The sequence below is a fragment of the Stegostoma tigrinum genome, chromosome 3 (assembly GCF_030684315.1).
Source record: "Stegostoma tigrinum isolate sSteTig4 chromosome 3, sSteTig4.hap1, whole genome shotgun sequence".
Classification (NCBI taxonomy): Eukaryota; Metazoa; Chordata; class Chondrichthyes; order Orectolobiformes; family Stegostomatidae; genus Stegostoma; species Stegostoma tigrinum.
The window spans coordinates 100434236-100453433 of NC_081356.1; the positions used below are offsets into that span (position 1 = coordinate 100434236).

Genomic DNA, 19198 nt, shown 5'->3' on the forward strand with positions numbered 1-19198 from the left:
TATAGATGAACAGTAAGGAAGGAAGCCTCAAGAAATACAAATCTCTCTTTTTTTCGGTAGAATTTCTTGAGAACCTGATAAAATTGCCAAATATCTGAATTTATGAATGTCTTATAACCCTAAAACGCTGAATGATTATCTCTTTCCAAAGCCTATAAGCAGTGGCTACCTTATTTCCATCCTGTCTTTTCTTGAGAATCTGCACAGTGCCAATTCCTGACATAAAAGTTAAAGAGGTACCTGGTGGCATCAGCTTGCCACTTGCTTCTTTCAGACATTATCCAACGACATCTACATCACTCCACCACCCTCGATCCACAAGTGACTAACAGTAAACCATCATCATTTCTGCTCTAGGACTAATGCACACAATACTGTAGCCTTCAGGACTTTATTTTGCAGTTTAGGGTTATCTACGACTTGCATGCTTCTGCCATGTTACTTTGTGTGCACGCATCTCTGCAGGATGTATCTGATAACATTTTGTTTCAATTCTTAGCACTCACTCACTTTGTGCAGCCAGCCTCTGGAGCTTGCATTGCATTTTAGTGCTTACTGAGAGGCAGTAACTTGTCACAATTCAGAAAACTGAGCAATCAAGCAGGTAGACATGTTGCTGCACAGCACTGTTCTACAGCAAAGAAATTCCTACAGCATGTGCCAGCAGTTAACATGGTAAATAGTATGAGAATACTATGGCTTTGAGAGGTTATTTTGACCTTTTGTTTTGAAAGTGGTTTTAGGGTAGAGGCACACAGCAGTTTGGCAGAACCACTACAGTAAAGAGCTTGTGAGGCCTTTGATATTTTACTAATGTTGGAACAATAGAGACAGTCTGAAGGGGTGTGGTCAGGCTCCCACAGAACCAGGATTTTCAGTTTAGGTGTTTTTAGCTTTTCAGTAGCAGTAGTTGCTCAGGGGTAGTGATAGACTAGTGGTATAATTGCTGGACTGTTAATCCAGAGACCCAGGTAATGTTCTGGGAACCTGGGTTCAAATCCTGCCGTTGCAGATGGTGGAATTTGAATTCAATTTAAAAAAACTGAAATTAAGAGTCTAATGATGACCATGAATCCATTGTTGAATATTGGGAAAAACCCATCTCATTCAGTAATGCTTTTCGGGGAAGGAAACTGCTGTCCTTACCTGGTCTGGCCTCCAGACCCAAGGCAACGTGGTTGACTCTTAACTAAAAATAAGTTAGGGACAGGCAACAAACGCTGCCTGGCCAGTGATTCCCTCATAAAGAAGTGGAAGCTATTCTTTCCACTCTCAGTTCCAGCTAAAAGCTGTGGGGTTTTCTTGCTGCTGGAGTTGCATGTGAGACAATCAGTTTTCTGAATTTGCATTTTGATAAGTGTGTGTTTACAGGATGTTACTATATTAAACAGTTACTGTTTAGTAGGTAACTAATCTACTGTTCTGTTAGGTTTTCCAATAGAGTTAACAACTAAGCCAATTTTTTTGTTGTATTTTAACTGAGGTGAATGAAAATGGTGGGGTTTTGCTTCAAATCTTGACCAATCAAATTGCATCTAGAATGCAGCACCTTACATTTACCTTAAAAATCAGAAAAAGTTAAGGTCCATTTTCTTAATATATTTTGAAGGTGGCTGGTCTGATCCTTAAGGTATGTTGGGCAAGCTTCTGGAGCCAGGGATTGATAAGTCTCCTGGCTCTGATGGAATGCATCCCAGGGTACTAAAGGAGAAAGCGGGAAAGGTGGAGGGTGCATTGGCAGTTATTTTCCAAAATTCGCTGGACTCTGGGGCAGTCCTAGCAGAATGCAAAATAGCAAATGCAACGCCTCGGTTTAAAACGGGAGGTAGACAAAAAATGGGGAATTATAGACCAGTTAGCTTAACCAGTGCAGTGGGAAAGATGCTAGAGTCTATTATCAAGGAAGAAATAGCAAGGCATCGCAATAGAAATTGTCCCATTGGGCAGACGCAGCATGGGTTCATGAAGGGCAGGTCATGCTTAACAAACCTTTTGGAATTCTATGAAGACATTACGAGCCAGGTGGACAATGAGGACCTAGTGGATGTGGTGTACCTAGATTTCCAAAAGGCCTTCGACAAGCTGCCGCACAAGAGGCTGCTGCATAAGATAAGGATGTATGGTGTTAGGGGTAAAGTATTAGAATGGATAGAGGATTGGTTGACTAACAGGAAGCAAAGAGTGGGGATAACTGAGTGCTATTCTGGCTGGCACTCAGTGACTAGTGGTGTGCCTCAGGGATTGGTGCTGGGACCGCAATTACCTACAATTTATAAAGTTGATTTGGAGTTGGAGACCACATGTAGGGTGTCAAAGCTTGCAGATGACACTAAGATGTGTGGCAGAGCAAAGTGTGCAGAGGACTATGAAACTGCAGAGGAACATAGATACATTGAGTGAATGGACAAAGGTCTGGCAAATGGAATACAATGTAAATAAATGTGAAGTCATACATTGTGGTAGGAGTAATAGTAAAAAGGATTATTACTTGAATGGTAAAAAGTTGCAGCTATGCAGAGGGACCTGGGTGTTCTTGTACAGGAATCGCAGAAGGTTGGTCTGCAAGTACAACAAGTAATTAGGAAGGCGAATGGAATTTTGTCCTTCATTGCCAAAGGGATTGAGTTTAAAAGCAGAGATAGAACATAGAACATAGAACAGTACAGCACAGAACAGGCCCTTCAGCCCACAATGTTGTGCCGACCATTGATCCTCATGTATGCACCCTCAAATTTCTGTGACCATATGCATGTCCAGCAGTCTCTTAAATGACCCCAATGACCTTGCTTCCACAACTGCTGCTGGCAACGCATTCCATGCTCTCACAACTCTCTGCGTAAAGAACCTGCCTCTGACATCCCCTCTATACTTTCCTCCAACCAGCTTAAAACTATGACCCCTCGTGCTAGCCATTTCTGCCCTGGGAAATAGTCTCTGGCTATCAACTCTATCTATGCCTCTCATTATCTTGTATACCTCAATTAGGTCCCCTCTCCTCCTCCTTTTCTCCAATGAAAAGAGACCGAGCTCAGTCAACCTCTCTTCATAAGATAAGCCCTCCAGTCCAGGCAGCATCCTGGTAAACCTCCTCTGAACCCTCTCCAAAGCATCCACATCTTTCCTATAATAGGGCGCCCAGAACTGGACGCAGTATTCCAAGTGCGGTCTAACCAAAGTTTTATACAGCTGCAACACGATCTCACGACTCTTAAACTCAATCCCCCTGTTAATGAAAGCCAAAACACCATATGCTTTCTTAACAACCCTGTCCACTTGGGTGGCCATTTTAAGGGATCTATGTATCTGCACACCAAGATCCCTCTGTTCCTCCACGCTGCCAAGAATCCTATCCTTAATCCTGTACTCAGCTTTCAAATTCGACCTATGTTGCAGCTGTACAAGGTGCTGGGGAGGCCACATCTGAAGTACTGTGTGCAGTTTTGGTCTCCTTACATGAGAAAGGATGTACTGGCACCAGATGGGGTGCAGAGGAGGTTCACTAGGTCGATTCCGGAGTTGAGGGAGTTGGCTTATGAGGAGAGACTGAGTAGATTGGGATTATATTTATTGGAATTCAGAAGATTGAGGGGGGCTCTCATAGAAAGATAGCAGTAGAGAGGATGTTCCTTCTGGCAGGTGAAGCTAGAAGAGGGCATAGCCTCAAGATTAGAGGGAGCAGATTTCGGACTGAATTAAGAAGGAACTTCTTCACCCAGAGGGTTGTTAATCTATGGTATTCCTTGCCCAGTGAAGTAGTTGATGTTACTTCAGTAAACATTTTTAAAGCTAAGGTAGATTTTTCTGAACAATAAATGAATTAAGGGATATGGTGAGAGCACGGGTAAGTGGATCTGAATCCACAAAAAGATCAACCATGATCTTATTGAATGGCAGAGCAGGCTCAAAGGGCCGAACGCCTACTTCTGCTCCTAGTCCTTATGTTCTTATGTTTGTTCTTATAACATCACACTACATGTACTTCACCCAAATATCCATGTGTGTAAGTCAAAAGGGACCAGGAGGAGAACTGGCAGTCAGGGAGGGCCACCACAGTCAGCCTAGGGACTCATCTGATTCCAATCTAAGGAGTTAGTCACGGTCAGTCCTGCAGGTCAGCTACAAACTGTTTGAGGATTAAGATATATCCGACAGGGTGATGTGGAGATGTCAGTTTGGGGAGTTGGGCAAATTATTCAAAGTGAAACAAAGTGAGAGACTGATTACGATGGAGTCGGATGGGAGAACAGGTAGGGGTGATACATGAGCAGGTGTGTTGGTGAGATGTCCCCAGGGAGTGAGTGGCAAGTGCAGAGGGCAGGAAGGTTAGTCCTTTAGGATGATGAGCTCAGTGGGAGCCATTGAGTGGACATGCTGCATGCAATAGCGAGAGTCATGATGGAGGGGAAGCGGGACCAGGCCATTGAGTTGAACAATCAGCCATGATCATAACGAATGTCACAGCAAGCTCCAAGGGCCAAATGACCTAATCTTGCTCCTTCCTTAAATGTGTATACAGTATAGTCCAATAGCCTTGGTGAAATTAGTGTACAGTGACAGAATTAGTGGGAGTAGTGATCCTGTGATTGTCAGGTAGCAACAAGAAGATAGCAGAACTTACCCTGGCGGCGCTCACAAGATCATTAACCTTCTGATGAAGGGTCTAGGCCCAAAGCATCAGCTTTTGTGCTCCTAAGATGCTGCTTGGCCTGCTGTGTTCATCCAGCTCCACACTTTGTTATCTCGGATTCTCCAGCATCTGCAGTTCCCATTATCTCTGAACAACTGTGCATTGGATTTCACTCAGCTCACTTCACTAAATCAACGTTTCTTGGCTAATCAAGGCTGGCCTGGCTTCCTTTGGCAATCAATATAAAAAAGAATTGCCCTCCTTTCCACCACACCTTCTACTCACACCTCCAGGTCCCTGTCAGTGAACCAAGGAGCTAATTTGCCTTTCTGGACCATTCCCTTGAGGTTAACAGTGCAAGACCAGTGGTGTGAAGCTGGTGCTGATATATGATGCAGTGATGATAATGTCACAAAGTTCTGGTAGCAGTGAACATTTCAACCTATCCTGCATGAGTCCAGGAGGCAGAGACCAAAGGGACTGGCTGCATATTTAATAAGATGAAGTACAGAAGACTGTGTGATTAAAGTCACCATGAGCTGTGGTGAATTGGGTACCCACGAATTTCACTTGAAAAATTACTTTGCCACAAAATGGGAAAATTCAGCCCTATGACTATAAGACGGTCTATTATGCTTTGGAAAGGAGGCTCTATATCTTCGAGAAAAGTTAGCTGGAAGACCAAAAAGTATATAGAAGACATTTTATTGGAAAACCCAACATGACTTATGAAAATTTCCAAAAAGCCCTGACTACATTGTAAATTCTACCTGCTTCTAATTAGAAAATAGACTGCTGAACATTCCAGACAGATCTCAGGAAAATCATCTTTAAGCACAGACAATTTAAATTTCATTTTGATTGGTATTGGAAAATTAATAATTACAACTTCATATTCAATGAAATTGGTTCACATGAAATGTCAAAAGCCAGCTATTTGACTAGCTTTTAAAGTTTGCAGCATTAGTATGATAAGAGGGAAATAAAGATGAGATTAAAAAGGTTTTACACTAATGAATTTAATGGAATAATAATGCATCACAACCCCTAAAAAGGGGCATTTTTTTGATGATGATATGGAAACAATCGAGTGTCACCTCATTGTTTATTAAAGAAATGATAATGGTGTCCTGAGTTACAGACACTTGCCTTTGGGATTTTGATGTAATTATAAGTGTAGTTGCAAATAACTGCTCTAAGTAAGTAATTAAGATGCCATAAATCTAACACACACCTCACATTTATTGCTCATCACTTCTAGAATCAAACTTACAGTTGAAATTTCATATTTTACTCTGACAATGTGAACAGAATAATAAATAAAATTACTTTAGATAAAACTTAGCACGGTTCAAAAAGTCCGTGTTTTAACGTTATGCTTGTTAAATTATTTAGAAAATATCTACTTCAAATAATATTGGAATTGATGTTGTGTTCTCTAGGGCCCTCATGTGGCTTATGTTAGACTCCACATGGGTACCTCAGAAAGCTGTCATTATACAGGCTCAAAAACAAGGTTGCTGGAAAAACTCAGCAGGTCTGGTAGTATGTGTGAAGGAGAAAACAGAGTTAATGTTTCCAGAGGAAGGGTTAGTGGACCCGAAACATTAACTCTATTTTCTCCTTCACAGATGCTGCCAGACCTGCCGAGTTTTTCCAGCAATTTTGTTTCTGTTCCTGATTTACAGCATCCGCAGTTCTTTCAGTTTTCATTCACTATACGGGCTGTTCATTCTTGTTTGTTTTATTCTGCAGACTTGTTGGGGCAATGGTGCACAGTATCAGGGCTTATCAGAGCTTGAAGTGATTCTGAAATATGGTGGTTATGTTGATGTAATGGAGTGCTCTTCCTAGACAATGAGCTATTTTCCAACAAGATACACTAGTGGCATATTTATAAAAGCAAAAATACTGCAGGTGATAAAAATCTGAAGGAAAAACTGAAGAGTCTCAGTGGTCTGACAGCATCTGTAGAGAGAGAAACGGAGTTAACATTTCAAATCCAATATGACTCTTCTTGGAACTAGACTTCGAAAGAAGAATCATATGAGACTCAGAATGGTAACTCTGTTTCTCTCTCCACAGATGCTGCCAAACTTGGTGGGTCACAATTTTATCTTGGAATGAAAAATGACCATGGGGAAAAGTTGAGATGTGGGCCATTTTAAATCCCTGAGCTTAATTAATATAATCCAGGACTAGCTCAGGTCTATAGCCAGCAGTGAGGTAAGTGAACTAATGGCCAGTGCCATGGATCCTCAGGAATGGTCCTGGGCAGTCTGGCATAATTGTGGTCAAGGAAAGAGTGGAGTCTGTACACTTGACAGGGGAGGTACATCACTTCCTTGTGGTGCCTGGAAGAGCACCATACTGATTTCTACATCCATTGAAAGTTAAGTCAATTGGAGCATCAGATGAAGAATTTAAGAGTGCATCCTGGCTGTCCACAGTCGCCTGGACATTCTGAATGCTATCTTAAGCAGAATGATAAAAACCTAATATTTTGAGTCGGTAACTTACTGGAGTCTAATAAAATGTTAGGGCTGTGGATCATCCACGAGATGGAGGACAGAGAAATGGGACATCAAGTGGGTGGCTGCTCAAAGTGCCCCCACTTCTGATTCATCACCCATACAACATGAGACTACTGCACGCTGCCTACTGTCCTGATGACCACATCTGTCCGTACAAGGGTGTGTGTGAGTCAGAATCCAGCAGAGCCATTTGGCATCAAAACCAATGAGGAGTCGGTCATTAGCATCCGGGCAGTCAGAGAATAGAATGTGAACAGCTTGAGCTGGGTTTTAACTAGCAGGGGAACACATCACAGGAAGAGCTGGACACGGATAAATTTGGAGTTGTAATTTCACAAGGGCATTCAAATAGACGTTTAACCCATTACACTGCTGTTCAATTTTTCCATACTATGGAAGTTATTTGTTTGCTCCATTCCCTTAGTCGTCCATTTTTGCCTGCTGTCTGGAAACTGGAAGAATGTTAAGAAAGGAGCTGAATAAGATGAGCATTAGGAGCCCTTAACAGTAATGAATGGTTGATTATGCTGACGGCAATGAGGCTGTGCTTCAGAATTTGTGCACTCCATGAACTATACCCGAATCTCAGCCAATTATGCAGTTGCTAGTGCAGAAGCCACATTATGCTCTTTCACTTCCAGCTGTTGCTCCTTATCCTCCAAACAGACAGAGCACTCAGCACCTTCCTCCTCCTCCTCGAACCCCGGTCTTCACTGCTATGTTGTGTAAGGTGTCAGAAGAGCACTATCATCCTGGATACCCTGGCTAGTATATACTAAAACATACCCCAGATTTGCTCAGGCACCTGAAGCACATCTTCAGCCTCCTGACCACTTGCTCTACCCCAACTCTGATGGTCAGCTGGATTCAATAATACCTTTCCTAGGCATCAGCTTCTCACAGGGGGAGGACGGAGGGTCATCAGCCACAACTTAGGAGGGCAGTTAATGTCTCCAAGGAGCCGCTTTGAGATATGACAATTACAGGAACACTTGACTGGTCCGGGGAGCTTGGTGGGAATCTTTTGGGCAGTTGCAGACAAGTACACATTCATGGAGTGGAAACACCTTCTGTGAATGAAGATTCAAGGATGATCCAGAACTTCCTCAAGCATCACCGAACTTCCTGGCAATGTCCTGAACATGCGGGAAGACAGCCAGCACAGAAAGGTCCAGCACACATTTATTCTGACTGGCTTCATTGGTTGAGGAGTGCACATGATGTCTAGCCTTTCGCAACATGTCATGGTCACTATGGGATGCACAGGCTGCCAATCGTGAGATGCTAGAACTACCACCAGCAGGTCCAGAAGAAGAAACGAAGGATGTGGCTGGTGGTTAAGCAGAAAAGCCGCTGCTGATGGTCCTGTTCATCCTGTTCCCAATCTAAAGTCCCAGTGAAAACTGTACAAACAGCTCCCATGCTGAACCATAGTTTGATTGCTGGAAAGGGCAGATTAAAGGCAATAAATAAAAGAAAAACTGCTGGAAAGGCTCAGCAGGTCTGGCAGCATCTGTGGACAGAAATCGGAGTACTCCACAGATGCTGCCAGATCTGAACTTTTCCAGCAATTTCTGTTTTTGTTTCTGATTTCCAGAATCCGCAGTCCTCTTGGTTTTTATTCTAGATAATAAAACTCTGAAGTCCAGGAAATTACTTCTAATGAAGTGGAAATCACTTCCAGAGCATTGAAAGATTAGTCTCATTACAAGCCCTGTGAGTGAAAACCTATTCTCCAGGTAAAGGAGCAGATGTGAAGCCTCTGCTTTCAAGAGATTTCCTACCCATCACTTATTCAGTTCCCTCAAATCCCATTGATTTCTTGGGTGATTTTCACAAAGCCCACACTCCCACGATTAAAGCTCAACTCCTGAAATAAAACACTTCTCAAAGAGCATTTAAATAGTCTAATTACAAAGCAATTAGTCACTCGGTGGTTTCTCACATGTCACAGCATATGCTCAGGTCAGTGTTTGCTGTAAGCTCCCCGATACTCTGGCACTTAAAGCCATTTTGCCTGCCCACTGCAAGCCTGGTTACATTTTGGATTACTTTCACTTGGACACTTTCTACACTATGGTTCCAACACTTATTTTGTGGTCAGTAATTGTTAATTAGAACAACACTTATTCCATGCTTCTCTCTGTAGGATTATAAATGTTCCATTCATTTGCATCCGCGTCTGCATCAAATCAGTAGCTATTTGCTTTTGTTCTGGAAACCAAACATTAGATTTCCTGCTTGAAAAGAACTCGGGCTTAACTTTTGGGTGGTGACAACTCTACTTGCTTTAGGCCTTACCAAATTTTTAAATGTTCAACAATTGTGGTGAGCTAGCCTTAAACAGACAACATTCTGTAGACCTGCTGCATTTCTACATTGCTGCTATCGATCTGACAAATTGTTTCAAATATTTTTCAGTTTTGTACCAAGGAGTGTGCAACAAATCATGCATATTAAATGTGGCAGAATTGACAGGAAATAAAGCTGCTGATGTATGTTTTTATAATACTACTAACTACATTTGGCCAGTCATGTTATACAGCGTCAGTCATTTCTGGCAGGAAATGCTGGAATGGTAGGGCCAGCATAATTTTTACTTTAAATTCTGAAGTTGACTGAGCCATTACCATATGGCAGGAGGAAAGGGTAAGGAAAGAATAAGCAATCTGTGCATTTCTTCTGTTAACTTTAAGTGGTCTTTACTACATAGGAAATACCAGCTCCCAATGTTAGATCCATTACTTTATCTATCATCTGCCAGAATCATTAACAACCATACTGGAATAATTCATCAGCTCATTTCAATACTTAATGAATGCACTGGCTAACCAGTAAGATTGGAATATTAATAAGAACACTGGAATACATGATGACTGCACTGAAATAACTAATCAGTGAGTTCAAATAATTAGCAGAAGCTCTAGAATGGTTAATAGACATCAATGGTTTGAACAAAATGGCTGTGGTTCACAGCAGTAGTATGGTTCAAGTCCAACGGGGCCACCAAATGGGTGATTGTGCTTGTTATCTAATCTGTCAACTCTTCCCCTAAAATCAATGGAAATAAAAAGTGATACATAACAGGTAATTGCCCACCAATCACTTGTTGTATGCCTCCAACAAGACTGTGTTTGACCTCCAATTAATTGAAGATGGGAACCAGTTCCATCCTCAAAATTCATAACTCAACTTAGGCAGGTTGTCATTTGTTTACTCTGGAGTTAAGGGTGAACATCTACCAAATGCAGTTTTTAAAACGTGCAAATACTAACCTACCTTGAAAGGTCTTCCAGTTTCGATTTTGCAAATTCCAGGCTTTTTCTTTCCACATGCTCATATGGTGTGTGCGCCAGGAGTTCATGCAGTGTGATTATATACCGTGGGATCTAAAATTGTTCAACAGTGAAAGGTAAGGTTGGCGAGAAAGCAAATACAACATCTTCCTTAACAACACATGTTTCGATTCAGCTATAAGCAGTCTACATGGGCTCAGGATCAATGGTCTACCATGATAAGGAACTGTGTATCAAATTATCTGAACTTGTTGCAACCAATACATATCTGAGAGACACTGTTTGAGCTAGTGTGAATAACAATGATGCTGGGCCCTGCTATTACTGCTTTGAAAGCCAGCTGATAACAATTTTCATTTTTAATTTTGTCTTCAGAATTATTCAAGCATGCTCCTGATTACAATTATTACTAATTTATATTCAAGGAAAATGCATTCTGCCCAGAAGAGAATATTGGGATAAATTGTAATGGAAAACATTGTGCTAGACTCAGGGACACATGTCAGACCAAGGCCCAGAAGTTGGTGCCAAAACTGCGGGGAAGCAAATTGTGATCACCATTATTTAAGAATGAATTTCCCCAACATCTTAAACTGAAGCAATTAGATACAGAAACCGAAAAGTCAGAGAAGTTTTATTTCTCCATTACTTTTGTCAACATAGTACATCGCTGCTTCACCGCCTACCTTAGTACAGCCCAAAGACAGTGTACTTATACATTTCATACAAAAATGCGACAGAAAATTAAGACAAGTTAGTTTATATTTGAGTAATCTTTTAACTGTGTGATTAATGCTAATTAATGTCAGCTGGCCTCTCTGTCACTGAAATTAACCATTAGAAATATGGAGTACTTTTCATTCAGGTTTTATTCATTTTTTTCAGAAGAAGGGTCTAGGCCTGAAACGTCAGCCTTCCTGCTCCTCTGACGCTGCTTGGCCTGCTGTGTTCATCCAGCTCAACACCTGGTTATCTCTTTATTCATTAGAGGTGTTTTACAATTATTAATATTCTTTTCTGTGTTCTATTTCTTCCATTCTCTTAATAAAGACACACAATCATACAGCATGGAAACCTTCCCGTCGGTCCAACCAGTCCAAGCTGACCATGTACCCAAACTAAACTAGTCCCACATGCCTGCGCTTGGCCCATATCCCTCCAAATATTTCATATTCTTGAAACTATCAAAATATCTTTGAAATGTTGTAACTGTACCTACATGCATCCCTTCCTATGGCAGTTCATTCCACAAACAACTCTGTGTGTAAAAATGTTGCCCCTCATGTTCGTTTTTAATTCCTTCTCCTTTCACTTTAAAAATATGACCCTTATTTGAACTGCCCCAACCTAAGGAGTCTTTTCCATCCACTCTTATATCTCAAACCGTCTATTCCCAGTGATTTTTGGTAAATCTTTTCTGAACCCACTTCGGTTTAGTACTATTCTTCCCACAGCAGGCTGAACAGAACTGCAATCAGTACTCCAGAAGAGGCCTCACCAACGTCCTATATAACTTCAACATGATGTCATAACTCCTACACTCAAAGTTCTGAGCAATGAAGGCAAGCAAACCTTAATCACCCTATCTACCGGAATTATACACCCGAACTCCGAGGCATCTCTGTTCTTCAACACTACCCAGGGCCCGATATCTAATTGTATAAGTCCTGTTCTTGCTTGTATTACCAAAATGCAATACCTCACATATATCCAAATTAAACTCCATCTGTCATTCCTCAACCCATTGGCCCAATTGATCAAGATTTCTTTGTAGTCTTAGATAACCTTCTTCACTGTTCACCGTACCACCAATTGTGGTGTCATCTGCAAACTTACTAACCATGCCTTCTATACTCTCATCCAATGACAAACAAAAGCGGACCCAGTACCGTTCCCTGTGGAACATCACTGGTCACAGGCCTCTAGTTTGAAAAGCAACCCTGCACCACTACCCTCTGTTTCCTGCCATCAAATCAATTTTGTATCCAATTGGCAAGCTCAACCTGAATCCCATGTGATCTAACTTTACTAATTAGCCTACCATATGGAACCTTGTCAAATCTTTACTAAAGTCCACATAAACAATATCTATCACTCTGCCCTCGTCAGTCTTTTTGGTTACTTCATTAAAAAACTCAATCAAGGTGTACGGCACAATTTTCCTCACACAAAACTGACTGACTATCCCTAATCAATCCCCACTCAATACATGGAAATCCTATCTATCAGAATCACCTCCAACAACTTACCCAGAGCCAATATCAGGCTCATAGATCTGTAGTTTCCAGGCTTCTCCTTACAGCTTTTTTAAACGGCATAACATTAGCCACCCTTCAGTCTTCCTGTATTTCCCCTGTGTTTATAAATGATACAAACACTTCTGCTAGGGGTGCCACAATTTCTTCTTTAACTTCTCACAATGTCCTGGGATACACTTGATCAGACCCTAGAGATTTATCTACCTTTATGTTTTCTAAGACCTCCAGCACTTCCTCTTTTGTAATGTGAACTGTTTTCAAAATATCAATATTTATTTCAGCATTCTCTAGCTTCCATTTCTTTATCTACTGTTAAAAACTGGCATGAAATATTCAATTAATATCTCTCCCATCTCTTGAGGTTAACAGAAAGATGACCTTGTTGATCTTTAAGAGATCCTACTCTCTCTCACTCTAGTTACTCTTTTGCTCTTTAATGTATTTGTAGAATCTTTTTAGATCATCTTTAACATTATCTGCCAAGGCTGTCTCATATCCCCTCTTTGCCTTCCTGATTTCCTTCTTAAGAATATCCCTGCACTCTTTGTACTCTTCAAGAGATTCAGTTGATCACAGTTGTCTGGATCAAATAATGATTCTTTTTTATCCTTGACTAGAACCTCAATATCTTTATTCATCCATTGTTCCCTAATCATTCCAGCCTGGCCTTTAATTCGAACAGGAACATAATACCTCCAAACTCTCATTAACACACTTTTAAAGGCTTCCCACTGTCGATCACCTCTTTACCTGCAAAGAGTCTAGTCCAAACAACTTTTGAAAATTCTTGTTTCATACCCTTAGAGTATGCCTTACTCCAAACAAGAACTTCAACTTTAATGGAAGACTCATCCTTTTCCAAAACCATTTTGAAACTAATTGTACTATGATCACAGGTCCCAAAGTGCTCCACTAGTAACACTTCAGCCATTTGGCCCGCCTTATTTCCCAAGAGAAGATCAAGTTTGGCTCATTATCAATATGTGAATGTTCCCACAAGGAAAATAACACATTTAACAAATTCTAACCATCCAAACCTTTAATACAATGCCAGTTCCAGTCAATATTTGGAAAATTAAAATTCCCTACTATTACAGATTTATTGTTCTTACACAGATTTGAGATCTCTCTACATAATCCAATCCCTTTCGTTATGATTTGTTACCTCATTGAGATTACATTTTTTATTCAAACTTTGCATTGTATTCCAATCCGATTAGCTCAGAAGACAAAGAATGAAGAATTTTCCCCTTTTTAGGACTCACCCAAACGTTTCCCCTTTTTTTCCACTTCTCATTACCTTTATGAGGGTGGACATGTTAGATGATGGCCCACCCATCAGCCCCACTACTGAGATAATTCACATGGTCACACATCAATTCACTTGTTAGGAGCTGACAGGTGAGTGTAAGCAAGTTTTACAGCCTATCATGGGTCTTAATACTGACACTCCAGGCCACAGGAACCCGCTAACCAATCAAAGCCTGGCATCTTATGAGTTCTGTCAAAGGTTGATCCTACGGCAAGATGACTTTTATGTTCTTGTTGTGGAGAGGTGATCAGAGAGGTCAAAGGTAAAAGCAAAGGGGTGGTTTTCAGAGAATACCCACTTCCTCTCTATGCCTCCAATTGGCCCCAGATTGGGACAAATGGAAGGCCTACTTAACCTGGCAGCCAGGTTTGACCAGTTTCCCTGTTAGGGGAGTAGCCACGTTTTTAACTTTCTGGAAAGGCAGGTAACTGGGGAGACGGAAAAGGGAGACCTTAAATTTCCAAGAGTTGGGGGCCAGTTAATTGGGGTTAATCATTTTGCCCAAAACCTATTTGAAGTGGTAAAGGGATGAGTTTATCTCCAAGCCAATTCACCCAAACGTTTCCCCTTTTTTTCCACTTCTCATTACCTCCACTGAAGGGAAAATTCCATCTATGGCTGCTTTCCTGTACACTCAGTTTCCAGATGCCCTGTGGAGATGCTGCACCATTTGCTTTTTATATTTCCAGCAATTTTTGCCACAGAATATCATGGAGGTTAAATATGCTGAACATAATAGTGGTTGTCTGTTGACAGGTTGCTGGAATTTTTGAACCCCTAAGTTTTAAGTTTTGACAATTGCAAAAACAACTCCAGTGTGCAAGGGTAAAAAAAAATCAATAATATGAGCCAGCTTTCATTTTGGCCTTAACATCACTAAGATCAAAAACAACGTTGGGCGGTGGTTATCATTCCCATGAAACTTCTTCACCCAAGGTAGTTCAGCACCACAGCTTCTAAAACAGTGCTGCCAATGCGAGTGCCATAAGTGCACAATTATTAAGAAATTCCACAACCAAACCGACCAATAATATCAGGCACACAGAATCTAGAAGTGCACAGCTGCGCATGTGTGTATGTTTGTGTGCATGCACAAGTGTGGGAGTGCGCATGTAAGTGTATCTGTGGGAATGATGCACACGTGTGTATGCATGTGCATGAGCTGCATGTGTGTATGTGTGCACATGCTTATGTGTACTTGTGTACAGGCACTTGCGTGTACATGTGTGTGTGAACATGCATGCATGCACGTGAATGTATGGCACATGTGTGTGAATGCACATGCATGTGTATGCACAGCACGTGTGTGTATGTATGCACATGTGCGTGCATGTGTGTGTACACGTTAATGCACATTTGCCTATGTGTGCTTGTGTATGCATGCGTTTATGCATGTATGTACGTGCATTTGTCTACATGTACATGTGTGTGTATGCACATGTGTGTGCACATATGTATGTAGGCACATTTGTGTATATGACTGTATGCACACATGGGTGTACGTACACGTGTGTGAATGCCTGTGCATGTGTTTGCATGGCACGTGTGTACAAGTATATATGCATGTGTGTTTATGCATATGCATGCATGCATGATGTGCGTCTGCATGCACATGTGTATGATGTATGCATGCATGTAAGTATGTGCATTTCTCTGTGTCTATATGCCATGTGAATAGATGTGCGTGTACAAATGTGTGTGTGCGTACATGTGTGTGTATGTGTAGTTGTGTATGGGTACACATGTATGTGTGTGCGCATGTAAGTATGTATGCGGAATTGTGTGTGTACACGTGCCATGTGTATGTGCATTTGCTTGTATACACTCTCGTGTGTCTGCATGTGTATGCAAATGCACATGTGCATGTGCATGTGCTACGTGCCATGTGTATGTGCATTTGTTTGTATACACTCTTGTGTGTGTGCATGTGTATGCCTGCATACTGTGTGTATGTGCATATGTACGCATTCACATGTATGTGTACATGTGTATGGTGTTTTTCTTTTCTCATTCATTCATGGGATGAGGCCATTGCTGGCTAGGCAGCATTTACTGTCCATGCCTAATTGTCCAGAGGGTTAGGTGAGAGTCAATGACATTGCTGTGGGTCTCGAGGCACATGTAGGCCAGACCAGGAAAGGATGACATTTTCATTCCCGAAAGGATGTTAATGAACCAAATGAGATTTTCTGACAATCGGCAATGGATTCATGGTCATCACTAGATTCTTAATTCCAGATGTTTATTGAATTCAAATTCCACCATCTGCCATGGCAGGATTCGTACCAAGGACTCCAGAATATTTTCAGGGTTTCTGAATTAACAGTCAGCGATAATACCACTAGGCCATTGCCTCCCCTTATGTGTATGTGCCTATGTTTGTGTATATGCACAAGTGGGTATTCACACATGGGTTTGTATGTGTGTTTGTATGCACACGTGTGTGCGCATGTATATGCATGCATTTTTCCATGTGTGTATGAGCTCGCATGTATGTGCACACGTGTAGTTGCATTTGTGTATGTGTGCATGTGTCTGCATGTGTACGCACATGTGTACACAAATGTGCATAACATCATGTGTACATATGCATCTGTAATATACCTGCGTTTGTGTGTGTGCGTGCATGTGTCTGTGAGCACATCCATGTATGTGTGTCCATGTCCGTGTATGTGGATTTGCATGTTAAAGCTAGAGAGTGTTCAGAATAGATTTACCAGGATGTTGCCAGGTATGGAAGGTTTGAGTTATAAAGAAAGGCTGAATAGACTGTGGCTTTTTTCACTGGAGCCTAGGAAGTTGTGTGGCAACTTTTTAGAAGTTTATAAAATAACGAGCGATGTGGATTGAGTCAATAGTGGTTGTCTTTTCCCCAGGACAGTGGATTTCAAGACTAGGGGCACATTTTTAAGGTGAGGAAAGAGAGATTTAAAAGAAGACATGAGTACAAATTTTTTATACAGTGGGTGTTTCGTGTGTGGAATGAACTTCCTGAATACAATTACAACATTTAAAAGATGTAGGATGTGGAAGCTTTGGAAAGGGTGCAGAGGAGATTTACGAGGATGTTGCCTGGTATGGAGGGAAGGTCTTACGAGGAAAGGCTGAGGGACTTGAGGCTGTTTTCATTAGAGAGAAGAAGGTTGAGAAGTGACTTAATTGAAACATATAAAATAATCAGAGGGTTAGATAGGGTAGATAGGGAGAGCCTTTTTCCTCGGATGGTGACAGCGAGCACGAGGGGACATAGCTTTAAATTGAGGGGTGAAAGATATAGGACAGATGTCAGAGGTAGTTTCTTTACTCAGAGAGTAGTAAGGGAATGGAACGCTTTTCCTGCAACGGTAGTAGATTCACCAACTTTAGGTACATTTAAGTCGTCATTGGACAAGCATATGGACGTACATGGAATAGTGTAGGTTAGATGGGCTTCAGATCGGTATGACAGGTCGGCACAACATCGAGGGCCGAAGGGCCTGTACTATGCTGTAATGTTCTATGTTCTATGTTCTATGTCTGGACAAGCACACAAATAGGAAAGGTTGGGCCAGGAGCAGGTAGGTTGGACAAGTTTAGTTTGGGATTGTGTTCAGCATGGACTGGTTGGACTGAAGGGTCTGTTTCCATGCTGAGAGACTCTGTAACTCTCAGAGAATAAATGCATCAGATATTCTGGTTATAACACCATGAGCAAAATTTTGTGAAGGTGAAAATAGCCTTTACTGTGTATGATGATTTGCATAAAAATGCTGAATACTTTCATAATTGGATTTCTTTCTATAACTTGAAGAGATACGTCCACATCAGGAATCTGATACCAATGTGCTAAGTGCGTAGAGTAATTTTAAGGTTAATGACGAAGCACTTGGAAGTGAGGTTTCTAGAATAGTAATACAGTAATTAACAATAACCAATAGAAACAAAAAACAGTGTGCAGTTTTTACTTACTGATTTGGGAAAGGTCATACTGTAATGAGGTTCACCGTCATTATAAACACAGGAGTCCCTCAATCAAAAAACTTGCTCGTCATTAAGTTGGTCAAATACATGGACACACAGCGAAGCCAACAAAGTACTGGACATTGTGGAGACTCTGCAATCCACAGATCAACACTGTACTCCTTATGTGGCTGTCTATGTGCAAGTGATTGGTTCATGAGCTGAGCTGAATTTTACCTGGAACATGGGATATGTGAGAAAGGTTTCCAGCATCCGCCCCTCACATGCCGAGTTTGATTCATACTGTTTCAGCAGCTTGTCGAAATCCCTGTTTTGCTTACAGTTTGCTAATACCTGCAGACTGTACTGGTGGTTCCTGACAAACTCTTGATAAATATTCAGCATTGGTAGTAGAATGTCAAATAAGTCAGCTGGAAAAGCAAACAAAGACATTAAATATTATTACAGCAGCCATTTCACAAACTTATAACAGCAACTGCAGGAACAACATTATTTGGTATCCATAGAAACAGCACAATCTGCACATCTTAATATCTTCAACTCTGTAGCACTTAGACAGTACTTATTTATATCCTAAAGATTGATCATCTATCTGAAATGCTTTGTTGAGATTTGATTTCCTAAGTTGTTCTGTTTTCAATTAAACTACAATCTGCTGTCATTTTGTTCTTTCAAGCAGCCGCACAGTTTTTTTTCCAAAAAGGAAATGAATTGCCATGCCTGATTAACACCACAGCTTCTAATCAGCAACCAGGATGTTATAAATCCTGTCAAAAAAGATGCTGTGACTTTGTATAAGACATTAACTCTCAACTACCTGGAAACATCTTTGGCAGGACTTCAAAGAAAATCCTGTAATTTTGTACGCATAAAGTAACAAAAAAAAGTGTTAAAGTGACCCATCCCCATTTTTGGTCTAAACTTCTTTCTTCCCCTTCTAAAACTGTATCCACACGGGCATTCTTCAATGATATTGAGTATTAACCTGCTGTTTGATCCTGAATTCAAGGATGTGGGTATCAGTTCACAGAAGGGGGCCATTCAGTACACTGTGCCTGCACCAGCTTTATTATCACGTTAGGATCTATTATGTTGTGCCAATCTCCTGCCTGTCCCAATATTCCTGCGCACTATTACTGCCTCAAAAATATCATCCAATGTCTCCTTCTACTGGCTTCCATGACATTTCAATTCTCTAACTACTTGCTGTG

General features: G+C 41.1%; 1 protein-coding gene across 5 annotated transcripts in view; it reads right to left on the minus strand.

Annotated features, from left to right (window-relative positions):
• Positions 1 to 19198, minus strand: part of rasgrf2b (Ras protein-specific guanine nucleotide-releasing factor 2b) — a 250703-nt gene that overhangs the window by 129691 nt on the left and 101814 nt on the right. For all 5 annotated transcript variants that reach the window (XM_059644773.1, XM_059644772.1, XM_059644776.1 and 2 more), the window contains 2 exons: positions 18204 to 18397; positions 10441 to 10550 (listed from right to left, as the gene is read on the minus strand). In XM_059644773.1, the coding sequence (XP_059500756.1) occupies positions 10441 to 10550; positions 18204 to 18397 (304 nt within the window). The remainder of the gene's footprint in view (positions 1 to 10440; positions 10551 to 18203; positions 18398 to 19198) is intronic.